The sequence below is a fragment of the Leptinotarsa decemlineata genome, unplaced genomic scaffold (genome assembly GCF_025532065.1).
Source record: "Leptinotarsa decemlineata unplaced genomic scaffold, Ldec_3_MD MMD2_tig00000010_RagTag_RagTag, whole genome shotgun sequence".
Lineage (NCBI taxonomy): Eukaryota > Metazoa > Arthropoda > Insecta > Coleoptera > Chrysomelidae > Leptinotarsa > Leptinotarsa decemlineata.
The window spans coordinates 9,134,242-9,158,210 of NW_027412538.1; the positions used below are offsets into that span (position 1 = coordinate 9,134,242).

Genomic DNA, 23,969 nt, shown 5'->3' on the forward strand with positions numbered 1-23,969 from the left:
TACGATGCCAGAAACGGCCAATAAACTCCGATCGCTCCTAGCGAATCGAAGCTTTAGAAAACCAAGGCATATTTATTGGTCAAGAAGGTCGTGGCCACGGTGTTTTGGGATACCAAAGGCATAATTCACATTCAGAAAACACACTTTAATGTGATATTTCCAAAACCGCGACACGTCTATCGTGACGCCTGAAGATTCTATTGTATAGCGAAACACGTGTCGCGGTTTTGTGAACTTCCCAGTGGAAATCCCACTTCAAAAGCCCTACCGACGGACTGATTCGATGCCAATTTAAAGCGAAAACGGATCATATCAGAATCCCTGAAATACACCGTATTTTCCTGTATTAATTATTCCTTAGACTTTTAATAAATGACTTGATGGTGAGGACAGATGCTTATTTTGAGGAGCTTCAGGCGTCTTACTATTTGTAGGGCATAATATTGAAAAATAGTTGGATGAAGAGCTCAAAAGTAGTTACATAGGAAAATGAAATTATTTTTAGCCAACTACTAGGCCAACTACTTATTACTTCATCCCTATATTCATGAAATAAGACGCGTTGGTCAAGTATATCTGAAAATTTTCAATAGATTTGCAGACCGGACCAACTGAGATATAATTGAATAGAATTCAATTCTTGAGATTTCTAAAATTATGATAATTATTTGTCTATGAGGTGTCAATTATATATGTTATATCCCTCTAACAACACATAACATAATAGTTCGTACTGAAACCTCTGGTGTAAAATAAATCTATTGAAAACACTTTCGCAACACCAGAACAAAAATTACAGTCTCTTGACACACGCGTTTCGCTAACCAAGTTAGCATCCTCAGGAGATCATTATGACGTGACATAACATAGATGAATTTTGTTTCATAGTAATATGTTTGAGTGAGAGCTATTTATTTTTCTATATAAATATGATGGTTACAAATTTCATAGCATTCGAAAATTTTACCCTGAAAAATACTATAATTTCTAATTAGTAACGTGTCTGAAGACTGTATCGAGAAGAGATACATACGTATGAAGAAAATAAATATTTTGAAATGAAATCTCAAAATATTCATCATTCATTCAGACACGTTTTGATATCTGTTAGAGTATTGGTACACAGGGTGTTTCTTTCCCTCTTGGGGCTTCGTTCGCGAGATGGATTTGTTAACAATCTTTCTCTCTTCCAAGGGTTTAATATATATGCAGTTGAGCCGCGTTGAAATTAATTCAGTCCCAGGTACTTTGCTATGTGGGTCGGATCTTTCCTGCACTGATGAGAGATAATACCTCGAAACCGCGATCTGCAGGTGGTCTACTTGAATAATTTCAGCATGGTCCTACTGCTAGATGAACGAGAAACTTCTTAGAGACTAACCATGGTGAGATATCTTGCATAAATATCTATTACCCTGAAGAGGCATGAGCCTATAACAGGGCCCCCCGTATATCATTATATTTATATAACATATACCGTTAAAACCTCAAATGAATAAACATTTCGCTCTTTCAATATCTGTCTGATATAGTTCAAAATCCAGCGTGATATTAGTCGGGAAAGTAGTTGTCTTCCGGCAGGCATTTACCAGAACCTACCGTGTATGTAGTTGGGAGAGATGAATACTTTGAGATATTTATTTACTTATATATATTTATTAGGTTGAAACTGAAATTGGGCTTCAATTTTTATACCGTCAATTATTTTCAATAAAGTTAACTTATTTACCTTATCATAACTTTTCAAGTTGTCGAATCTTATTTTCATTGAAATTTTTTCCCAGTCTCATACAGTGTCATACTCTTCAACCAAACGTTTGACTGGGACTTGTTTCAATGTATTAACTGTATTTCTAACTCCTTGTAAGGCGACTTACATCTAAAATCTTGAGCACGAGCATTCTTAACAGTTCAATCAATACTGAATTTCAACAATCTAATATGCTGCACGAGAAAGGAACCAAAAATATAAAAATTGTTTGAGATATGCCATAACGTACAGTATTGCTGGGCTTGCTAAGTACATCTCCTAATGAATAATCTCATTGCATTTATAGAAAATATCGCAAGAACAAGTGCTTCAATGACTATTCTAACTTTCGTTTACATTATTTTGAATGTCGACTATAAACAGTTTATGTAAGTCTACTGCACATATCGTCTAGTTGGGGCTTGAAATAAGCCCTGATTTGTGGACGTTTGGTTTTCATCGTTGGTGTTAAAAGTCCATTTTGAATGCTGAAGTTGTCCGGATGCAGGTAAATATCTTTAACCTGAAACAATACAGATATTTATTAGAATAGAATAGAATAAAATATTTTATTGGTGGTTAAAATAAACATCAAGTTTTTACACAGGTCAATACAGCACAGATACTGAAATATAACTTATAAATTATATAAAATATATCGGAGTAGGTACGAAGGTTTCACAATATCAACAATTTAAAGTTTTTATTTCATTTTATCAGAGACCAATACAATAAATACAACATTCTAAAGATCATATATCATATCAAATCTACTGTTAAGGAATTCATCATAGCTGTAGAATGCTTTGTTTATTAAATGATATTTCAATACAATCTTCAGTTTATTTGTATAGTCTAAGATTATTAATGAATCAATTTTTTCAAAAGTTCTTCATCTTTCTCTCAATTGGAAGAAAGTAAAATATTAAAGTAATAATTATAATACTATTATTATTACTGTCTTTATTCCCAGAATGATTCAATGGATATGTGTAAACACGTGCTGAAATGGCAAAGGCGGAAGATCAATTGGTTATTATATCCATAAATATATCAGTTATATCAGTTGGTTATTCATTTACGGCAATGCCTATTTTTTACAAAATAATTAACAAGTTCACATATATGTATATAACAGTAATCTAAGCTAGGTTTAAGGAAAAAATATATAAAATGAAATTTAAAAAAATCGTAAAAATAAGTTAATGAATTATAATCTTTTCACGGCCGTTTTAAATGTTTCCAAAGAAGGATTAAATAATTTTAAATCTACATTGTATGTATTTGCAAGTCTCAAAATTCTACCTACAGATTCATTCTGGCTATAGTTGGTGCGACAAAAGGTTACTTTGAAGATTTCCGAATTTCTTGTTCTCCTTGGATTCACATTTAAAGTTATGAGTTCGACAAGTTCCGGGGAATTGATGCTACCATTGATTATTTTATGAATTAGTGTAAGATCTGATTCTAATCTTCTATTAGCCAGAGTATTCAAGTTTAGAATGTCCAATATAATTTTATAGTCATATTCACCAATATGATATCCCAGTTAAAACTTATTTTGAACACTTTCAAGCATATCAATATTCACATGATATGAAGGGCACCAAATTGTGGAATTGTATTCGATTATTGATCTAGTAATTGAACAATATATGATTTTTATTGAAGTGAGAGAATTTATTTGCAGATCTAAGAATGAAACCTACCATTTTTAGTGCTTTAGAAGTAATATTTGCAATATGAGCTTTAAATGACATTTTTGTGTTGACAGTGATTCCTAAATCTCTGATTGTGTTTGTTGTTTTCAGTTCTGATTGATTTATTTTATATGGCCGGTTAATGAGATTCTTATTTCAGAAAAAAGCCAATTTTTGACATTTGTCTATATTTAATTGCAGTACATTTATATCACACCAGCGAACAAAGTTACATAAATCGTACTGTAATAATTCTGTATCAGTTGAGTCATGAATAACTTTAAACATCTTCAGGTCATCAACAAACAAAATAAATTCACTATAAAGAATAACATCTTTCAAGTCATTTACAAATAGGTTGAAAAGCAATGGCCCTAAATGAGAACACTGTGGTACACCCAATGAAACTGAGATTGAGGAAGAGTTACCATATTTTATAAATTGTACTCTGCAGGCTAGATAATTTTCAATCCATTTCAGAATGTTTTCTTGAATACCCAAAGCGTTTAGTTCATGCAACAACAAATTGTGGTTTACTCGGTCAAATGCCTTTGAAAAATCTGTGTAAATAGAATCCACCTGGTGTCTATTTTTGAAGGCGTTTATTATACAGTGTTGATAAATTAGCAGATTTGTGCTGGTAGATCTACCACGACTGAATCCATGTTGTTGATTAATGATTATATGTCTACAATCCCGTGTTAGCTTTTTTGTAATTAGGCTGTCAGAGAATGACTGTACTAAATGCGTATATTAGAAAGATGTATAAATGTGCAGAAAAAAAGGAAGTACCTAGCAATGTTTCTAAGATTTACAAACCATCATTTTTATTGAAAATGGGTGTACATTAGATTTCGTTCAATTATTGTCGTACTTTATAGTGTCTTTCACGTTTCCCAAAATAATCATGTTTAACTTACGAGGTCTGTTAAAAAAAACGTCTGGTCTCGGGACGCCTGACAGAAATGATAACTTAAACTAATCTAAGTTGAACTATTTAATATTGAAATTATTTGACTTGAGAAAAGCTTAGGTTATAAATTTTATGTATATTAATATGATAATATAAGAAAAGGTTATTTATTAACAAAATCTTTTATTGATCATTTTATGTATGTACACATATTATAGCTACCATAAGCCAATTGTGAACATATATTCGCGACCAGTGTAACAATTAAAAAAAAAGTCGCTAATCGAATGAACTTAGCCCGCGAAATTTGAAAATACACCTTATTTTTTTATCAGACCTCGTAGAGTTTATTTTTCATCAATAGTCTCACATAACATGTAAATTATAAATCAATAAATCAAACGATTGGTATAAAGCCAACAAAGTTTTCTCTCACACATTAATTATGATAATATAATAACACCTCTTTGATCAGAAGAGGGTTTGAAATGTGACAATATTTTTTATCTGTTCAACATTAAATACATATAACAACCTTTTGTCGACATGCATACGATTATTCTTCAAAATAAATACCACAAATATTTCGGTTCACCAACAGATTTTGTACACAATTTACTTCGATAGTATTTTCGAAGTTTTCAGATCCGATCCCTAAGTTACTTCCATATTGATATAATCATACATTCAATCAATACTCACTTGCTCGAATGATTTGAGTCCAGCTTCTTTTCCCCACGAAATCATGTCGTCCATGATGAGTTGTTTAACCTCGGAATTATTACACAGCACGCTGAGAGTACCTGGGATGCCATTTTCATGGGCCCAGCATTTTATCACATTTACGTCTGGCACTACTATCGCTACTATAGAAGACTGAAAACACAAACAGAATAATCTAGTTATTATAAAGTATTATTGGTTTAAATGAGAGTTATCAACTGAGAGAAAAGAGAGAAAGTTATATCATAATGGGCTCATTCAGGCTAATTTAGTTTTTTATTGAAAATTATATATTATAAAAGTAAATCATCTCCCAAGTATCTCACAAAATTTTCCGGTTTTTATGTCAATTAACAACTGAGCAAGAGCAATTGAAAATGTGATATCGCCCGCGGTACATCTTGACGTCACACGAAGCAATGAGCTTCGAGCGGTGGCAACCGGGCCTGTAGTTGGAGATTATGAATCGCTGCCATCGTCGGATTTTGTTTCATTTGCTGATTGGTTTGAAAACACCACGTGTTACATATTCACGCAGTTAATACACTGCAGTAAACAACACACAACTTGCTCTCTATGGCTTCAGTACACGTATGTATTTCGCTTATCCTCCAGCACTGGCGGCTGATGTGACGTCAAGTTTGACCACGACCCGTTTCGGTGAACGCCACATTCAACTATCAATTTGAAGGGGAAGATAAAGAGTGAAAATTCAGTTTTTTTTGCAGATGTACTATTTGCGGTATAAACTTTCAAATAATGAAATAAAAAAATTTGGTAAATGAGCCCATTACGAGCGGAATGCAAAAAGTTATTATACTGTTTTTTTTTTCAAAAAAAACCTGAACGGCTGACCACCTTTTTGCAGCTCCTCATAGTTTGTCTTTTCAGCTTGTATTTTTTTTTAATTTTCATCTCCTCAGCTGGATCTAGACTTCACAATACTGACAGACATTCTCGTGGGTTGGGCTACCTATCGGGCGCGTCCCCAGGTGGCGGATAGGGGAACGGCCAGGGGACTGGGAGCCCTGTCCGGGAAGCCAATGTGGCCTTACGGATGGGGTCGCCGGACTCCTGGTCAGTGGCAGAAATTAGTAGGGGGGGGGGAACTAAAACTCCCCAGAAGCCTTTGCAAAACATGCCACCGTGAACCAGCCTACCCAAGCTAAGGTGTAAGGATTCGTGCCGACAGCTGAATGGCCACAGGGTGAACGATCCCCTTGGGAAAGTGGGCGAAACCTCATTGTAATCAGCCTTCATCTGGTAATGCGGGGCTCTGCCAGAGTGACCAACTCTTCCCCTGCTATGAAACACATATGAATGAAACAAACACAAAAACAGACACAGAAAAAACAAAAACCAATCCCGGGGCTGGACAGAAATGCTCACCTCAATATATGGATGTGGCTGGGGATGAACACCCCAATCTACCACTTGTGATGAAGCTGGACATGGCAGATCACTTCGTGATATAATACAAAGGCCAAGGCGTAAGCGCATTTGCGGCGCCGAGGCCAAAAGGAGAAAGAGAGCGATAGAGGCAGGAGTGGCAGCAACTATAAGTGCACCCTCCTCCTCCCGCACTCCACCTCCAACAGCAAGGGCACTTCCTGCGGCGGGTGCCAAGAGCTCCGCCTTGAATAAAGGCAAGGAACCGGTTGCTCCTGCAGAAAAGCTCCATCACTTGTGCACCTCCACGGAGTGAACCCCAAGAAGGTTGAAGAAGTAGCGCAACGACAGTAATGTCGCTGCACCTTCCAAAACCTTCACGGAGGCCACCGTGAGACACCTCAAGGTTGCCAAAGAGAGTGTGTGTTCAGCGACCTGTCCACCTTCCTGGAAAGGACAGAATGGACGATGACCTAGGAGGACAACTCCTCTGAAGGATGTACAATGGGTCACATGTGCCCTAAGTGCTGTGGGTTTACACTCATCCTCCCTACTCTACATATACAGACAGACTGACAGACATTACAATGACCAAATCTGGAATGTATCCTGAGTGGCTTCAATTGCACTATATTTCTATCATTTGAAAAATCCACTAGTATGTGCATTGTAATGATGAAGTAAAATTTTGCTGGCGTTGTAAAGCCGTTTTTCATTAGAACCGATTTGTAATAATCTGATGTGATTGTCTGACAGTATGTTGTTCAATATCAAAATAGTATTACTATCATAACTCACTGGTGCTGAAATTTATCGTTACTTTTTTAGGAGATGTATGAGAAACGTTGTTCATTTATACTGTCTGAGGAACTTCTTGGCTAGAATCCATTGTGTGCTATAAGATGATATTCTATTGCGGATAATTTTCCTCTTGGCTCAGAGGATATTACTGGTACATAAAGAGCAATAATAGTTATTTGTGATCTAATTGTTAGTGATGTATAAGCATATAACTATTAGTGTAAATGTGATCTGGGACTGGAACTGCCTGTTCAACAGCAATTCATAGATAATTGCTTTTATGTAACTGAACTAAAGAACTAAAGTTCTTAAAAAATATAAAGCTAATCACTGCATCAATTGACTTGACAATGTTACAGAACACAATGGAGAACAACATAATGTGCAGATCTTCGCCTCTGTTCGCTATTTTCTTTACTTTTGAACAACCCTCGTATAACCTCAAAATTATCCAAAATAAGTACTTGACTTTAAAAAAAGGATGGATTACTTCAGATTTTGTTTTAAAAGCTAGTGACGATGAATTTTTGGGGACTTTTTCCACCGAAGGTGGTATTTAAACGGTACTCACTTTTAATGATTCTCCATGTACAAACACTTGGCTAACATACTGCGAACGAATGTAAATATTTTCAATTTTTTCTGGTACGATGTATTCACCTTGTGACAATTTGAATATATGCTTTCTTCTGTCAATTATTTTCAGGGTACCATTCTGTAAAGAAAATTATAATTTAGTATTCCTTCTACATCTACATATATGTATCTATCTATCTATCAATTTTTCAAAGCAATATTTTCTTATACAAATTCCAGTAATAATAAAAATGATCTGACTCACAGAAATTTATAAAAAATATAATCTTCTACACTGCCAAATGATTTGTATGAACTGCAAATATTAAAAGTTCATTTATAAATTAGTCTGTTCAGATATGTCTAGTTCCCCTATCAGATAATTAGATTTTTGCAAGTGCAAATTAAAAAATATATGCAAAATAAGTATTTATAAATTATCATATATTGATTTAATAAAACTCAAACAAGTCAAATAAGTTACTATACTTTGAAACTAGCCGTTTTATTGTTGCAAAAAAATCCTGCTTGAATTTTTCTGAAATTGGCCATAATCACAATCGATAAACAAGAAAAGAAAATACAATGTAAAAAAAATACAATCAAATTTAAAATGGCAATACCTACATATCAAGATGGAATTATTAGATAAAATACGATTGCAGATAAATTAAAGTCCACAAATTGACCACAAAATTCAAACATATTAAATAGCAGAATTTCATAGAACTTGTTGATTTTCTTACCAGCTATGATTCATACCTGCGTATTTATGCTTCAACACTCCTGTATTAGGCTTCCTAAACACATTGCTAAACAATTGTATTTTCGATTTAAGTTAGCTTATTTAAATTTATTACTGAAAACCTGTTGCTGTTGAAAAGTTGTTAAATAATCTTTTAGTGAAGTAGTCAGTTTATCTACAAAGTAAGTAGTTTGATTGAATAATAATTATTATAATAGCAGTTGCAAAAAATTTCTGATGACGATGTCGTTGCCATTACTAAACTTATTTATTGAAACTAAAAACCATAAAAAATAATTTCTCGATTGAAATAAGAATTGATTACTATTAATTTCTGCCATTTAGTAATTGTAAACTTCTAAACCATCCAATTCTATTTATTTCTCGTGTCGAAACTTTAGTGATTTTCGATTCTATTATATTTTAAATTCCTGTAGGCTTTGAATTGTTTCTGATTATACCAACATGTTCATCATAACCTCTACATAGTGTCAACACAACACAAAATAAATTAAATCTGAAGAAATGAACTTTGAATGTTTAAGCCTATCTCGGATATACCTACATAGTAGGTTGAATGGACTGACGCCTATCATAAAACAACCACTCCACTGGCTAATACCACGAAAGGCGTTGGATTATATCCGACAGGCGTCAGTGCAGGAATCTTCACAGAAAATTTCTTGCATATACAATTGGCAATACAACTGAAAGAGTCAGTCCATTCAAAGTACTGTGTAGGTATATCCGAGACGGGCTTGAACATTTGAAGTTTATTTCTTGAGATTTGTTTACTGCCTGTCTTCAAGCATGGCCCACTGACTAATAAGAAAGTTTTTCTTCATTATTCAGAGGAATCGGGCAAATTTCGGATATGCAGTTGGTTAATACCCTCGTCCACTAGATGGAGTGACATTTTTTTTGTTTGCTCCAACTTAAGACGAGGAATGAAATACTCTGAAAGAATTTTGATTTTCAATTACGGAATATCGTTGACTATAGGTCGATGATGACCACTATCTTGCACTGACGAGTGGCTAATGAGCCTGAAACTGGTCTGCAAGTGTGCCCGTTCCAAAATTGAAGGTGAACTTCAGTTGTATTGCCAATTGCATATGCAGGAATTTTTCTGTGAAGATTTCTGCACTGACGCCTGTCGGCGTCAGTCCATTCAAACTACTACTGTGTAGGTATATACGAGACTGGCTTGAACATTTAAAGTTCATTTCTTTAGATTTGTTTACTGCCTGTCTTCAAGCATAGCCCACTGATTAATAAGAAACAAAATAAATGTATCGAATCAAGCAGAGCTGTATTTAGTTACTGTAATATTTGTATTGAATGTTAAAATCTGTCTACCTATAAAATAATCATTTTTAATGAACCAATCTTCAACTCGGCCAGTGTGAACTCACTCTGAACTATTATAGTTCTATAAAATCAATAGTCGAGTCAATATTTTCAGTTTTCACTTGAATACTTTTGTGTTTCTTATCTTAGAAGAAACGCACAGATATGCTTAATGTCATAGACGGAAAGAAAATCAAATACCAAATTATTTTACTTTTGTTACTGTGAAGATGAACACATAGTTCAGTATTGCAATTACATAATTTTCAGCGAGCAACATAATAGTCCCTAATAATTAACACATAATGTTTATGGGTCTCCAATCATTTCTTTCAAGTAATCGTGTAAAACCTCAAAGTCAACTGGAATTTGAATAAATAATCACAACCTTGAAAACTTACAGGTTGCCACATTCCTACGTCTCCAGTATGGTGCCACCCCTGATCATCTATCACCTCTTCTGTCTTTTCAGCATCCTTATAGTATCCTTGAAAGACGTTGGTTCCTTTGACACAGACTTCCCCTTGGTTATTCTTCGACCAATACTCCATCTCTGGTACGTCCACTAGTTTGACGCAACAGCAGGCGACAGGTGGGCCAACATGGCCGGGTACGTGGTCCCCTTGGATTGTTAGAGTGATGGGTGCAGTACATTCCGTTTGACCATAGCCTTCAACAACCTGAAGAAATTGAGTCAGTGGTTCAACAAAGTGGTAGCTTTTCAAAATTGATATAGAGATTTAAGTAAATTGTTTTATTCGTTGATAAATGTATATCTAATAAAAACACTTTTTTCTGATAAAATTGGAATCATTTCCAAATAAAAACATGTTGATTTTGTTTGTGAAAAGAAAGTCTTCTAGTTCAGATTTTTTTTTCAATAGTTTTTTCATGATGTTCAAAAATTACTTATGGCAGCATGTATCCATCTTTTTGAAATCTATCAAACTCATAATATTTCATAATAATATGTTCAATATGTGTCTTCATAGTTCATAAAAGTACTTCTTTTTCATGAATTGAGGAGCAAAATAATCATATTATTACTGAGAAACTCTAATTCAATCTGTATTAAACCAAACCACCTAAATTTTAGTACCTTTCCCAAAAAATACATTTTATCCGAATCTAATAGAAACTTACCACACATCCTAAGGCACACCTGATGAAATTCAGCACATGTTCAGACAGGGGAGCCGAACCAACTAACATTAACCTAAGTTTTCCTCCCATACCTTCTTGGACCTTCCTGAAGACCAACATGTCCCAGAAACTGTTCGTCCGCACTATGCCCCTGTGAATACAAATTTCGGCTATGAAAATGAGTCATTTCAAAAAAACCTTCAAATTTCTGAGTAAAATTAAAAAAAATTACATGAACTGTTCAAAAAATAAGGTGAGTGATCAAAATTTACGGTCTACGTACATTCGATTAGCTTTTTTTATTTTTTTTTCATGTTGGTATACTCGTTTCGAACATATATTAACAGTTTCAGCTGTTTAGCATGTTCAGTTTATTGATCACAGGCATAAATCATGCCTCCGCCACCGTATTCACCTGCGACTTTTTCCTGTTCCCGCAACGGAGAAAAAAAATCGCTGAGAGTGCTCAAAGACATAGCAAAAAGTGCATATGAGAACTGCTTTAAAGATTGGAAAAAACCCTGGGACAAGTGTATTATATCTGAGGGGGACCTCTTTGAAGGGTACAAAATAGAAATTGATGAAAAAGTGAATATCTTTTGGGAAAAATAAAAATTCACCTTAATTTTTGAACGGAACGTATATTTCTCTAAATAGTTTTGAACAGTGACGGCTCGTGCATTGGAGAACAGGGGAGGCTTAAGTCATATAGACTATAGGTATATACACAGAAAAGCCCGCCGGAGGCGCGAAAATTTTTATGTTGTTGCACGCTTTGCTTACTACTAAATTTGGCATGGGCATGACAATGCGTAAAAAGAGCTATGGACTTTATTTTAGTTTGTAAACCATTTAAATGGCCAGCCATGACCGCAGCCCCATCATGGGTTTGCGCAATTAACTTTTGCCTAAAATTATAGGTGTCACACGTACGAATTGAAAAATTAAACAAATCGTCAGCTGTACGCCCAGATGAAACATCATGAAAACCCATAAAACGTTCTACCACATTACCATCTTTGACATATCTAAAAACGATTGAAAGTTGTGATGTACAGGTAATATCGGTAGTTTCATCAATTTCCCATGCAAAAAAAGAAACACTTTCAATCTCCTTGCTTATATTTTCCTTAATAATATATGCCACACTGTCTATAATAAGCTCATTTTGGATAGTTTTTGAGGTGCCCGAAAAAACGATACCGTTAAAAAAGTGCCAAATTGTGAATCATATTTGCCCCATAACACCAGGTAAATTTTTTAAATCGGAGTATCCTATTTTAGACCACGTTTGGTATTCGGTTTGTACGGAAAATAAAACACAGGGCCAACAAAAAAGTTTTTCTCGTTTAATGGAGCCGGTTAACCAATCGCATTTATCGTACCAACTAATATTAAATCCTCGATTTTGTCGATTATCTGACGTTTTATTTGAAATCAAATTTTGTTGAGGCCTTTCCAGAGTTTTAATAATGTAAAATTTATTATCATAAAATAAAGACTTAAAATTATTTGTCAGCAACCAATCTACTATATCGTTAGATTTTTTAATTTCGTCCAACTTATCCATAATAAATGAAAAAAAAAACTCACCGAAAAGTGAAAACCTGAAAACACCTTGAAATTGAAAGAAAACACATTAAAAATATTACCAAAAAGCACTGCTATAATATAATATTGCCTGTTTTATACAGAAATAACAAATATTATCAAGAAACACTAAAACGATTTACCGGAATATTTTTTAGTTCCGGTCCGTCACGGTATCCCATCCGAATAATTAAATAAAAAACAAACGCAGTCGTACACTAACGTAACGGAAACCAACTAGAGGCTAGCCTTCTCTGACGCTATAATTTCTGCAACTGAAATTACAAATCGGGGACGTATGTCGCTGGTTGGATCGGTCTCGTAGAGCCTGTGTTTTTTAAAGCGGTCGGAGGCTTGGCTCCCTTGCAACGTATGGCATTTATTATTTCGGGTTGATAGTTTATTCGTTATTCGTTCGTGGGCGGTGCGTTTGAGGTTTGTTGATGCAGGATACAGTGTGGTACGTACTACGTAGTGAGTGATAGTGTTTTTTCGGGCATATGTATTTATATTAAAAATTAATGGTAAAGTGATGGTACTACCCAAGTATTTCTAGAAAAAAATAATCATAATTACTTGTCAATATCTTTTAATTTATTGCGATGAATAACCTAAAATTCTATGGGGAGGCTAAGCCTCCCTTGCCTCCTCTGACGAGCCGCCGCTGGTTTTGAATTTCGGCTTTCAAAACCGTTTTTGAGCTACTAACCTTTTAACCTCTTTTTCTTTCGAACCTATTGCCATATTGAAGAGCATTTTCTTGATGCAACTTCCATTAATGTCTGATTGAACTTTATCATATATCCTGTTGAGAAGCCTTGGAACTGCAGGAGTAACGGTCGGTTTCAGAGCTTTCATATCGTCAGACAGCCTTCTTACGTCACCCGAAAAGAATCCTACAGCACCACCCACACAATACATTGCATTCTATAACAAAGTTTTATACATGTTAAATAATAACAAAAGAAAATAGATGATGAAGTATTGGTAAAAGTTAATAAAGATATCTAATCAATCCAAAACAAGGAGTAGTTATCTTGAATATGAGTAATCTAAATGAATGAATTACACTGAGGTTGAGAAAGTTGAAAAAATACAGAGAATTTGGAGCTAATTAAATTTAATTGTGGAAATGTTGATTTAATTTCTGATAAATAGTTCATCTTTTAAAAATTTTATTTTATTTTATTTGTTACGAAACTTCCAGACAGAAATTATGCCGGTATAAGGAAGTTAATAACTGTTGATAATAAGAAAATATATATAAACATTCAAATAACGCTCAATCGTCATTGAGCTGGAAAAATCCTAGTATTTAAAGCATGATCTGAGTGAAGAAAATGGGAAACATACATTCAATATACGAGGGTTGCCTTTTATGTTTCGGGATTTGGCAACCCTAGTGTTGCAAATCTGGCAACTGTCAGTTCTATCCTAAAGTTGGACATTTTTGAGCTTATACGTACATACGCGCGCTATTTGTGTTGTTCACAGTAACTTGAAAGATTCATCCCGGCCCAAAAAACAACTTTCGACGTGGATTGACTCAGCAGTAGTGCATGAATGAACTTAATTCAATTTTGGCGATGAAGCTCCATCAAGGACCAGTGTTTATCGATGGTATGGTGAATTCAATCGTGGTTGTAGTTCACTCCAAAATTAATTTCGTGAAGGCCGTCCAAAATCAATTGTTGTTCCGAAAACCATTGATGCTGTGCGCGAAATGATATTGCAAGATCGTCATGTGACCTATCATGAGATTGAGACAACCTTAGGCATTAGTGGGACCAGCATACATTCAATATTGCATAAACATTTGACTGTCGAAAAATTTTTCGCGTTGCATCCCACATAATTTGGCAATCGCTCAAAAAAAGGCTCGTGTCGATTGGTCGAAGGAAATGCTCAAAAAATACGACTGCTTTGCCTCGAAACACGTCTATGACATCGTGACAGGTGATGAATCGTGGATTTACGCGTAAGAGCCCGAAAGTGAACAGCAGTCGACTGTATGGGTGTTTCAAGATGAGCCAAATCCAACAAAAGTTGGAAGCACGAAGCACTTCCAAGCAAATGTCACATGTTTTTTCGGAAAAACTGGACATGTCGCAACCGTACCAACGCAGAACAGTCAATTTTGAGTGGTACACAACCATTTGTTTGCCAGTTGTCTTTCAAGAAATCAGGAAAACCAACCGCCGAAGACGGATCACTCTTCACCACGACTATGCGAGTTCTCACACATCGGCTCAAACAACTACATTTTTGAGCACCCAAAACATCGATTTGATGAGTCATCCACCGTATAGTCCTGACTTGGCACCGAATGACTTCTTTTATTCCCGCACGTAAAAAACAAACTGAGAGGTCAACGTTTTTCGACACTTGAAGAAGCGGTTGTTGCATTCAGAATGCATGTTTTGGAGATACCTCAATCAGAGTGGCAAAAGTGCTTCGACAATTGGTTCAAACGCATGCAAAAGTGTATAGATCTTCATGGGGAATATTTTGAAAAACAATAAAGTGATTTTCGATGATTAATATTGGTTTTTGTTCTCTAATACCAAAATATAAAAGGCAACCCTCGTATAATCAATTATTTTACAGCACTTTTTCAATTTCATCTCAATTTTAACTAATCTCTCTGTGATTGATGGTTGTACTTGAAATATATTGAAACATTTTTTTAACTTTCAGTCTCAAAAGGTTGCGGTCGGTCGGTAGCCGCTCGGTTCGACGTGGGTGCTTTGTTCACTCACTCAAATCGACCGCCGTGTTGGTCGGTGGTTCAAGCCCCAGGCCGAACCATCGATTTTCACTTGCTATCATGCACCCCGTGTTAGGAATCACATTTTAAAAGGTAAGACCTAGTTACTCCACATAGACGAGAACATGAATTGGACTTTTCATATTGATAACCTCGCAAACAAACTTAGTGGAATATCGTACTGAATTAGACAACGAGGCTATAAAAACAATATACACGGATAACTTCGAATCGGTTGCTCGATACGGAATTATTTTTTGGGGTAGCAATCGAAATATCGAAAAAATCTTCATAGTTCAAAAAAGAATAATAAGAGGAATCAACAACTTAAATTATAACCAAACTTGCAGAACAGTATTCAAATCCACCAATATAATGACAATCTACGCGATTTATATCTATGAATGCCTAATGTTCATTCATAAAAATTCACACCTCTTCACTGAAAATATACCTACTCATAAGTATCCCACTAGAACAAATGAATATATACCCCCTTCATAGACTAACAGTAACTGAAAAAAGCGCCCACTATATGTCAATCAAGCTTTTCAACCATCTTCCTAACAGATTAAAACTAACTAAGAAAATTGGAGTTTTCAAAAGAGAACTAAAAAAACTTTCATAGACTTAGAGCCCTCTGATTTGAACGCATATCTCACTGGAACATTTATTCAAAAATATTTATAACAAAAAATCTGTACCTTCTTGTTTGACGCCATTTTATTCTATGTTACTGACCTTTTGCAATAAAAGTTTGTAATCTACTCTGAAATAAAGCTGTTTATTATTATTATTACTCCTTAGCTCGCACAAGTTTCGACTTCTGAGGGTTGTCGATCGTAATTACTGTAAGTGCTTTAGAAAGTGGAAATACATTTTGCAGCAAATACCAGTGACGGACTTGATGAAGATAAAAACGAATTTTAAGAACAGCTGTAAGAATAAGATATCAAGACATTTCGAGAGAGCAAACAATCAAAATGAAAAGTTATGAAATATTCTTTAATTTAAATGTTGTTTTCGTACTGCTACTAAAAATATATTTCGTGATAGTTTTTTCATTTCATCCCATTGTTATTTATAAAAATTACTGATCCAATCTACAGTATTGAATAACTTGTTTTATGGAACGATTCCATTTCACAAAATGGGCTTGTTTGATGCTATTGAAATTGATACTGGATTGCTTATAGACTGATCGAGTAAGGGATATATTATACTTATCAAGCCTAATCGGTCCCAAGATCTCTTTATATTTGCAGAAAAAAAGAAAAATTCTAGAAGCAAGAGTTTAAATTGGCCGCGTGTCTGTTGACCAATAAAATCGATCGTGTCTTCAGCGGTGTTGCCAAGTACCAATTATTTTAACAAAAGTACGAAGTTATGAAACATTCGAAAGAGTACGTTGACTCATACATTCAAGAGAGATAGCTGACTCGGTGGCAATATGGCTAATATATAATGTATAATGTTGAATTTTTTATTTGTGGTGGGTGGCATGAATGCATAATTAATTTATTTTATTAGGGTTCATGAGCCTTCGAGAACCATTTAAAAATATGGCACGTTAAATTCTATTTAGAAACATAGTTTTCGAGTATATTTTATTTCATATGGAGAATTTTTTCATGAATTTAAACGTTAACGGGTTCATATACACTTCCATTATTAAAATTTCTGTGATATCAACATGAAAATGTCTATTGCAGGACATATTTCAAAAATAATGTTTTTATTACGTTTTGTATTATTTGGATCCCATGTATAATTAATTCTACCCTCCAATGCATTTCTAACACTTTCTTCTTAAATTTAGTTATCGGAAGTGAGTGTGATTTTACTTTAAATCAGGAGTGAATCAGAAACTGTTTATACGCTCCGTGAATTTCACAATTTGGCAATGTTCATCATTTGTATTGTTCCTGTTGGTCAATCGAACAAGAAGCGGGAATAGGCCCGTGACGTCACGGACCTAGAAAATCCGATTTTTAATAATTAATTATGGGAAAACAACGTTATTTAGAGAGGTGAAACAAAGTACACTATTTTACAATTTGAATTTACTACCAAATGAACGGTAAATCAAAAATCATGAAACAAGCCCATTCTAGGAAAAAGATTTTCAAAATGGAACATTTTCTACCTAGCCTATAGTCCGTTCGCCGAACAAATGGAGTAATGACGTGCACTTTGCTTATCTCCTTAAACCTAATGTCCAGACTCACAAGATATCATTAAACCTGAATAATAGAAGGCTAAAATTCCTCGATCAATACTACTGGACATGTAACAAATTATGTGCAGATCATGATCTTTTTTGCAACTCCATCTGTTCGGTAAATAGATTAAAGTTTGACAGATTTCTTATTTGAAAATATCCTAATATCATATTGACTCATTTCGTATCAGCTCGAGAGAAAAACTACTTCTGGATATTTTTTTACCTCACAACACCTTTCCAACATGTGCGCCAAAGGTAGAAACGAGATCATGATATCGGAACTTCTGAGTTTGTGGTCTCCGAACTGCATTTGTACAGCACTATTAGCAGCCACTATATTCTCGTGAGTCAACATCACACCCTTGGGATTTCCTGTCGTTCCGCTGGTATAACATATTGTTGCTAAATCTGACGGTTTTGGTGGCTGAAAAAAAATGTAATTGAAGTAGAGAAAAGTGGCAGAACTATATACTTAAATAAAGTGAAATTTTCATGGACCTGAAATTGGTTTACTTTTTGAATAACAATTTCAAATGTAGTTCTGTATCTGTTGAGTAGGGAGGGTGAGTGTAAGCCCACAGCACTTAGGCTACATATGACCCATTGTACATCCTCCCGAGGACTTGTCCTCCTAGGTCATCGTCCATCCTGTCCTTTCCAGGAAGGTGGACAGGTCACTGGGAGACATCTCCTTTATATTGGCAGTTGTAGGCCAAGATTCGCCGAAAAACATCTCTTATTGACGATAACTCCGGGCACTCGCATAGGACATGACAGTCTCATCTTCCTGTTCACACATCCTGCATAGAGGTGTGTCCACTAGCCCCATATTATGGAGGTGTTTCCTTAGTTGACAGTGGCCAGTCAGAAATCCTACTGTTAAGCGTAGATTTTTCCTGGTCATCGCCATATATTTCTTCGGCGCCAGCTTCCCAGGGTCGCCCAAGGTAATCCTGGCAAGATTGCATACTTTGATTCCATATCATATCTTTAGGGATTGAGCATGGGTGTAACATTTGGTTAGTTCCGCAATTGTCCCAAAATTTTTAGTCCAGCCGCTTCCTTGGCTAAAGAGTCGGCAATGCAATGGGCTCATTTACCAAATGTTTATTTCATTATTAGAAAGTTTATGTTTCGAATAGTACATCTGCAAAAAATCTGAATTTTCACTCTTTATCTTCCCCTTCAAATTAATAGTTGAATGTGGCGTTCACAGAAACGGGGCGTGGTCAAACTTGACGTCACATCAGCCGTCAGTGCTGGCGGATAAGCGAAATACATTCGTGTACTGAAGCCGTAGAGAGCAGCAAGTTGTGTGTTGTTTACTGCAGTGTATCAACTGCGTGAATATGTAACACGTGGTGTTTTCAAACCAGTCAGCAAATGAAACAAAATCCGACGATGGCAGCGATTCATAATCTCCAACTACAAGCCCGGTTGAGACCGCTCGAGGCTCGTTTCCTGGTGTGACGTCAGCATGTGCCGCGGGTGATATCACATTTTCAATTGCTCTTGCTCAGTTGTTAATCGACATAAAAACCGGAAAATTTTGTGGGATACTTGGGAGATGATTTACTTATATAATATATAACTTTCAATAAAAAACTAAATTAGCCTTAATGAGCCCATTACTTTTACTCCCGTCGTGCCCTTTAACCTACCTTAGGATAATGTTATTATCTACCGAGGCTTTGGCTAAATCTTGGTGACACTCTGGTTCTAGCCCTGAAGTTACACGTTGTCTGTTCAAGGCAAATGTAGTTATTGTGAGGAGCCACTGCGATATTCAAGGTGCTAATTAAAAATTCCTAACGGTAAATACAACCAAAACATGATAAATTATCTCATTATTATTCCATTTATTCAAAAATATATGCAACTAACTTTCCTTGAAGGAATATTTAATTTGTTCATCAAACAAAATTGATTCTAGGCTTTTATACGGTATTTATTTAACGCCAAACTCTCCCAGAGTTTTTTCAGCGTGTTTTTTCTGATTCTTATAAATTAGTTTTATTGAAACAATAAATAATGAGCCATTTTGTTCGTTTGCATATAGTATAAGTAGCTTCACGTCCAGTTTTCTTGCACAAGTGCTTTATTCCGAAATTTCGAAGTCCGCCATTGAGACTGATAGAGTTCCATGTGATAAATTTTCGTATCATTCAATTTTCACATGAAATTAGTTGTTTCGGAAGGGGCTTTTCTTCCAGTTTGTATCAGAAAGTAACTTTTATGCATGTTCCTCACATCTTTGCTTTCTTATTCTTTGGAAGTTTCTCACAATTTTTTATATGAAGATGGAGAAGTAAAAGCCAAAACCTTTTTCCCAAAAACTAATAACTCCTAAAATTAAACCTTTTTCAATTTATACATGTTTGTATCGCCCCGGCATAGAAATCAGATCTAGGACATTTATTTCATTGAAGAGAAATTGGCTGGACTTTATTTATACTCTTCCAAATAGAAAATTACATATTTCCATGAAGTTTCAAATGTTTAATAGATAGGGATTAACATATTTTTGGAAAGTACAAATGTGAAATATTCTGAGTACATCTATCTCTTGACCAGAGTGAAAACGATGAGTGTGGTGAAGATAATCAGAAACATCTCCCGGAATTTATAAAAAAACGCATATCAGCGCCCTGAAGAGTCTAAACATGAAGATACGAAACTGGTGCCTTTCAGATCAATGCATACTTGATGGTGACACTAGTATCCTACCAATGTGTTGTTGGTCAGAAAGTACTTCCTTTTAAGAGGTTAGTGAAATGAAAAAGCTATACCCGCACCAATACACAAGTTTGGGAACAGAGCTGAGGCTCTTCCGATGCTATAACAGCAGCAGGTACATTGCTAAGGGACGAACCGGAGCGATTTTTTTAGACCTCGCGATGCCGCTGCAGAGTAGGACAAGAACTCTCAGCAATTCGATTACTGGAAGCAGGGGTCCCACAAGGTGCAGTCCTTTCGCCACGCCTCTTCTCAGTATACATACACAGCAGACATGCCCAAGCCGGAGATCAACTTCAACAAGTTGGTACTCTACGCGGACGACGCAGCTCTGCTGGCGAGATCAACAAGCCAAGCGCACGTCACTAGATACTTGCAGCAACAGACAGACAGATTAGAGGAATGGGCCAACCTGTGGAAGATCAGTATAAACCCTGACCAGAGTCAGGCAATACTGTTCACCCAGAGGATGGTACACCCGGAAGGAAACGTCACGTTCAACGGACAAGGGATTCCGTGGACCAACGAAGTTAGATATCTGGGAGTCAACCTAGACAAAAGATTAACGTTCAGGTCTCACGTATGGCAGAGAATAGAAATAGCGAGATCTTCCCGACAAAACCTATTACCAATAATAGGTCGAAGAAGCAACATGAGATTGAAAGTGAAGCTGCTGATGATAAAGACCGTAATATTACCGATAATCCTGTATGCCTGCGCTGTTTGGGGCCAGTGCACAGCGACATACAGAAGACAGATCCAGTCGTTTATGAACGCGTGTGTAACGGCTATCATAAACGCTCTAAGATATGTACCGAATAGGTATATATTACGGGATCTAGACCTGAAAAAACACTACGTAGACGCATATATGAGACAACATGCAGAAGACACGTTTGACAGAATTCGAGCGCACGACAATCCAGCTCTAAGCGATCTACACAATGCACTAAATAGGGATGACCCCAGATTCCGAGAGAGGGACAAATTCAAGAGGCCAGCGAAGCAAGAGCAGAGACCAGACGGCTCCGGTAAGTATAAAAATTTCTTAACCAGATTTCAAATTCACTTCATTTTTAGATTCACTGTTGGAAGGTTCGAAATAGATGAACATTTCAACCTAGCAGACCACTATTATAATATTCATGCAGTCATTGTTCACTGTGGTTCTGGCGTTGAATTTAGTCATTATTACGCCTTGGTCAAAGAAGAAACGGACTGGTTTAAGTTTGACAATAGTCGTGTCACGAAGTGTTCTGGCGATGCATTGAATTTATTGGAGCCTCTGGAGACACCCTACATTTTGTTTATAAGAGAGAGGACAAGATCTTCAGATGATGTGGTGCTGCAGGTTTTTCCGGGTTTTCCTGCAGCTGAAAAAGCAAATGCGCCACTGAAATCAATGAAGTCGCCCCGGAGCGCCAATTAATTTTTATTGTTGTTTTTATTTTATTTTTATCGTTGTTTTAATAAGTGCATATATGGAAAATGTAATAAAATGAATATTTTTTTCAATCAGTTGATTAATTTCGAAATTTCGAGTTTCTAATTCTAATTTTTGGATTAATGCCGAAATTTCGGGACTGAGGTCAAAATTTCGAGTTCCAAGTCAAAATTTTTGCATTTCAAGTTGGAATTTCCAATAAACAATTTGGCCCTTGTGCGCTTTCGTAACATCGAATACATTTTTTTTCAAATTTTTCTTAGATTATTGAAAAGATGCTCACCACTTCTGGATGGTTCGTTTTGGCCCCCATCACTTCCACGTCGCCAAACTTGATGATCTCCACACCGCGATTTTTCGCCCGTTGCTTCGTCGCTGGTCTAACCTCCTTAATGACAATGAGTTTTTTTAAACACCTAGGAGACTTCTCGAGCATCAAATTACATTTTGCATCGTCTTCACAAACAACTGTATTGATTTCAGCTGAAAATTAATAACATTCGATTGGATTTTGAAACTGTATAAATGATTAATTTAGGTATTTCACTCTCATATTGTTGTTACAAATGTATAACTACAGCCCTGTCCTATTTTTTGTATAAAATAGAAAGCTAAAACCTTTCTTTCTCAAAATTTATCTATAGTTGCCAACATTCAAGACCCAGTTTATAATAATATGAGTTCATTAGTTTTAGGCATGTTGACAGTGGCATACGGTGATTGTACTCTGTGAGTCAGAAAAATGTTAACAAGTTGTATAGTCGAAGTAACCTGTGTTGTGAATAGTTAAAGCTATCGGTATCTCAAAAATCAAAAACCAATGCAGAGAAATAATGCCGCTGCCAACTAGTCCACGTATAGTCGAAGTAACCTGTGTTGTGAATAGTTAAAGCTATCGGTATCTCAAAAATCAATGCAGAGAAATAATGCCGCTGCCAACTAGTCCACGTAGACTGAAGAATTGGCGGTTCGTATTGGATAATTTTTACTAAACGAGTTTTATGATTGGCTGAAGAGCCATAAAATTAAATTTAAAGTCATATTACGGTGACGAATAGAATGTGGGGATGGTTATAACAGTCGTGTTGTCAATGTTTAGTTCGAGAACTGATCGCAATTTGAGTGTTGATGTCGAATCCTTGGACAAGTACTAATGTAATAACGAGTGTGATAACAACGCAGACTTTTTCCTGTGCAGTGATTCCAATAGTGATGGTGAACAATGCGAAAGAGATACCAGTGTATAAGATTCGGATGCATCTGAATATTGAAACACAGAGAGTATGTTTCAATGTATATAAGAATCTACATCCCAAGTTTGGTTTCGAGGGAAAAAACTATCACAAGCAACATCAGATTTGTACTGTACTTAGACTTCCCTTCTATTTTTGTGTTTTCAATCCCATCGAGTTGATTTGGAGAAAATAGAAACAAAGCATGAGGCGTAAAAATATTTTTCCAAAATTTGATAAGAACGTAATGGAGCTAGTTAAAGAAGAATGATCTCTCTCTCTCTCTATCTCTCTCTCTCCCTCTCTCTCTCTCTCTCTCTCTCTATATATATATATATATATATATATATATATATATATATATATATATATATATATACAAATAGAGATTTTATCGAGTGTGCATGATACAAATCAAAAATGAAACAATTCGTGGACACAACACTCAAAAAAAGGGGGGAAAACCGCGGACACGTGTTTCTGGCTATTGGCCTCATCAGCGCGGTGCAGCCAAGTGTAAAGATTGGCAACACTTGTTTGCCGAAAGCAGGAAACAACACATACGCACGGAGTCAACAACAGAAGCCAACCGCACATTTGTGGTTCCAGTTAGAAGACCTAGAATTCCCAGGCTACATCTAACATGACCACGTAGGCAGCTATAGCTACCTGCGTGACATCCGGGTCCAGGATATAAATACAAATAGAGATTTTATCGAGTGTGCATGATACAAATCAAAAATGAAACAATTCGTGGACACAACACTCAAAAAAAGGGGGGCAAACCGCGGACACGTGTTTCTGGCTATTGGCCTCATCAGCGCGGTGCAGCCAAGTGTAAAGATTGGCAACACTTGTTTGCCGAAAGCAGGAAACAACACATACG

At 35.8% G+C, this 23,969-nt stretch overlaps 1 protein-coding gene across 8 annotated transcripts in view; it reads right to left on the bottom strand.

The window, feature by feature from the left end:
* Positions 1-895: 895 nt before the first annotated feature.
* LOC111509416 (long-chain-fatty-acid--CoA ligase 6) overlaps positions 896-23,969 on the bottom strand; it is a 132,984-nt gene continuing 109,910 nt past the window's right edge. For all 8 annotated transcript variants that reach the window (XM_074171384.1, XM_074171386.1, XM_023165165.2 and 5 more), the window contains exons 5-12: positions 22,135-22,334; positions 17,895-18,095; positions 13,390-13,607; positions 11,091-11,241; positions 10,349-10,627; positions 7,848-7,991; positions 5,066-5,239; positions 896-2,273 (exon numbers count right to left, since the gene is read on the bottom strand). In XM_074171384.1, coding sequence (XP_074027485.1) covers positions 2,136-2,273; positions 5,066-5,239; positions 7,848-7,991; positions 10,349-10,627; positions 11,091-11,241; positions 13,390-13,607; positions 17,895-18,095; positions 22,135-22,334 — 1,505 coding nt within the window. In that variant the 3' untranslated portion in view covers positions 896-2,135. The remainder of the gene's footprint in view (positions 2,274-5,065; positions 5,240-7,847; positions 7,992-10,348; positions 10,628-11,090; positions 11,242-13,389; positions 13,608-17,894; positions 18,096-22,134; positions 22,335-23,969) is intronic.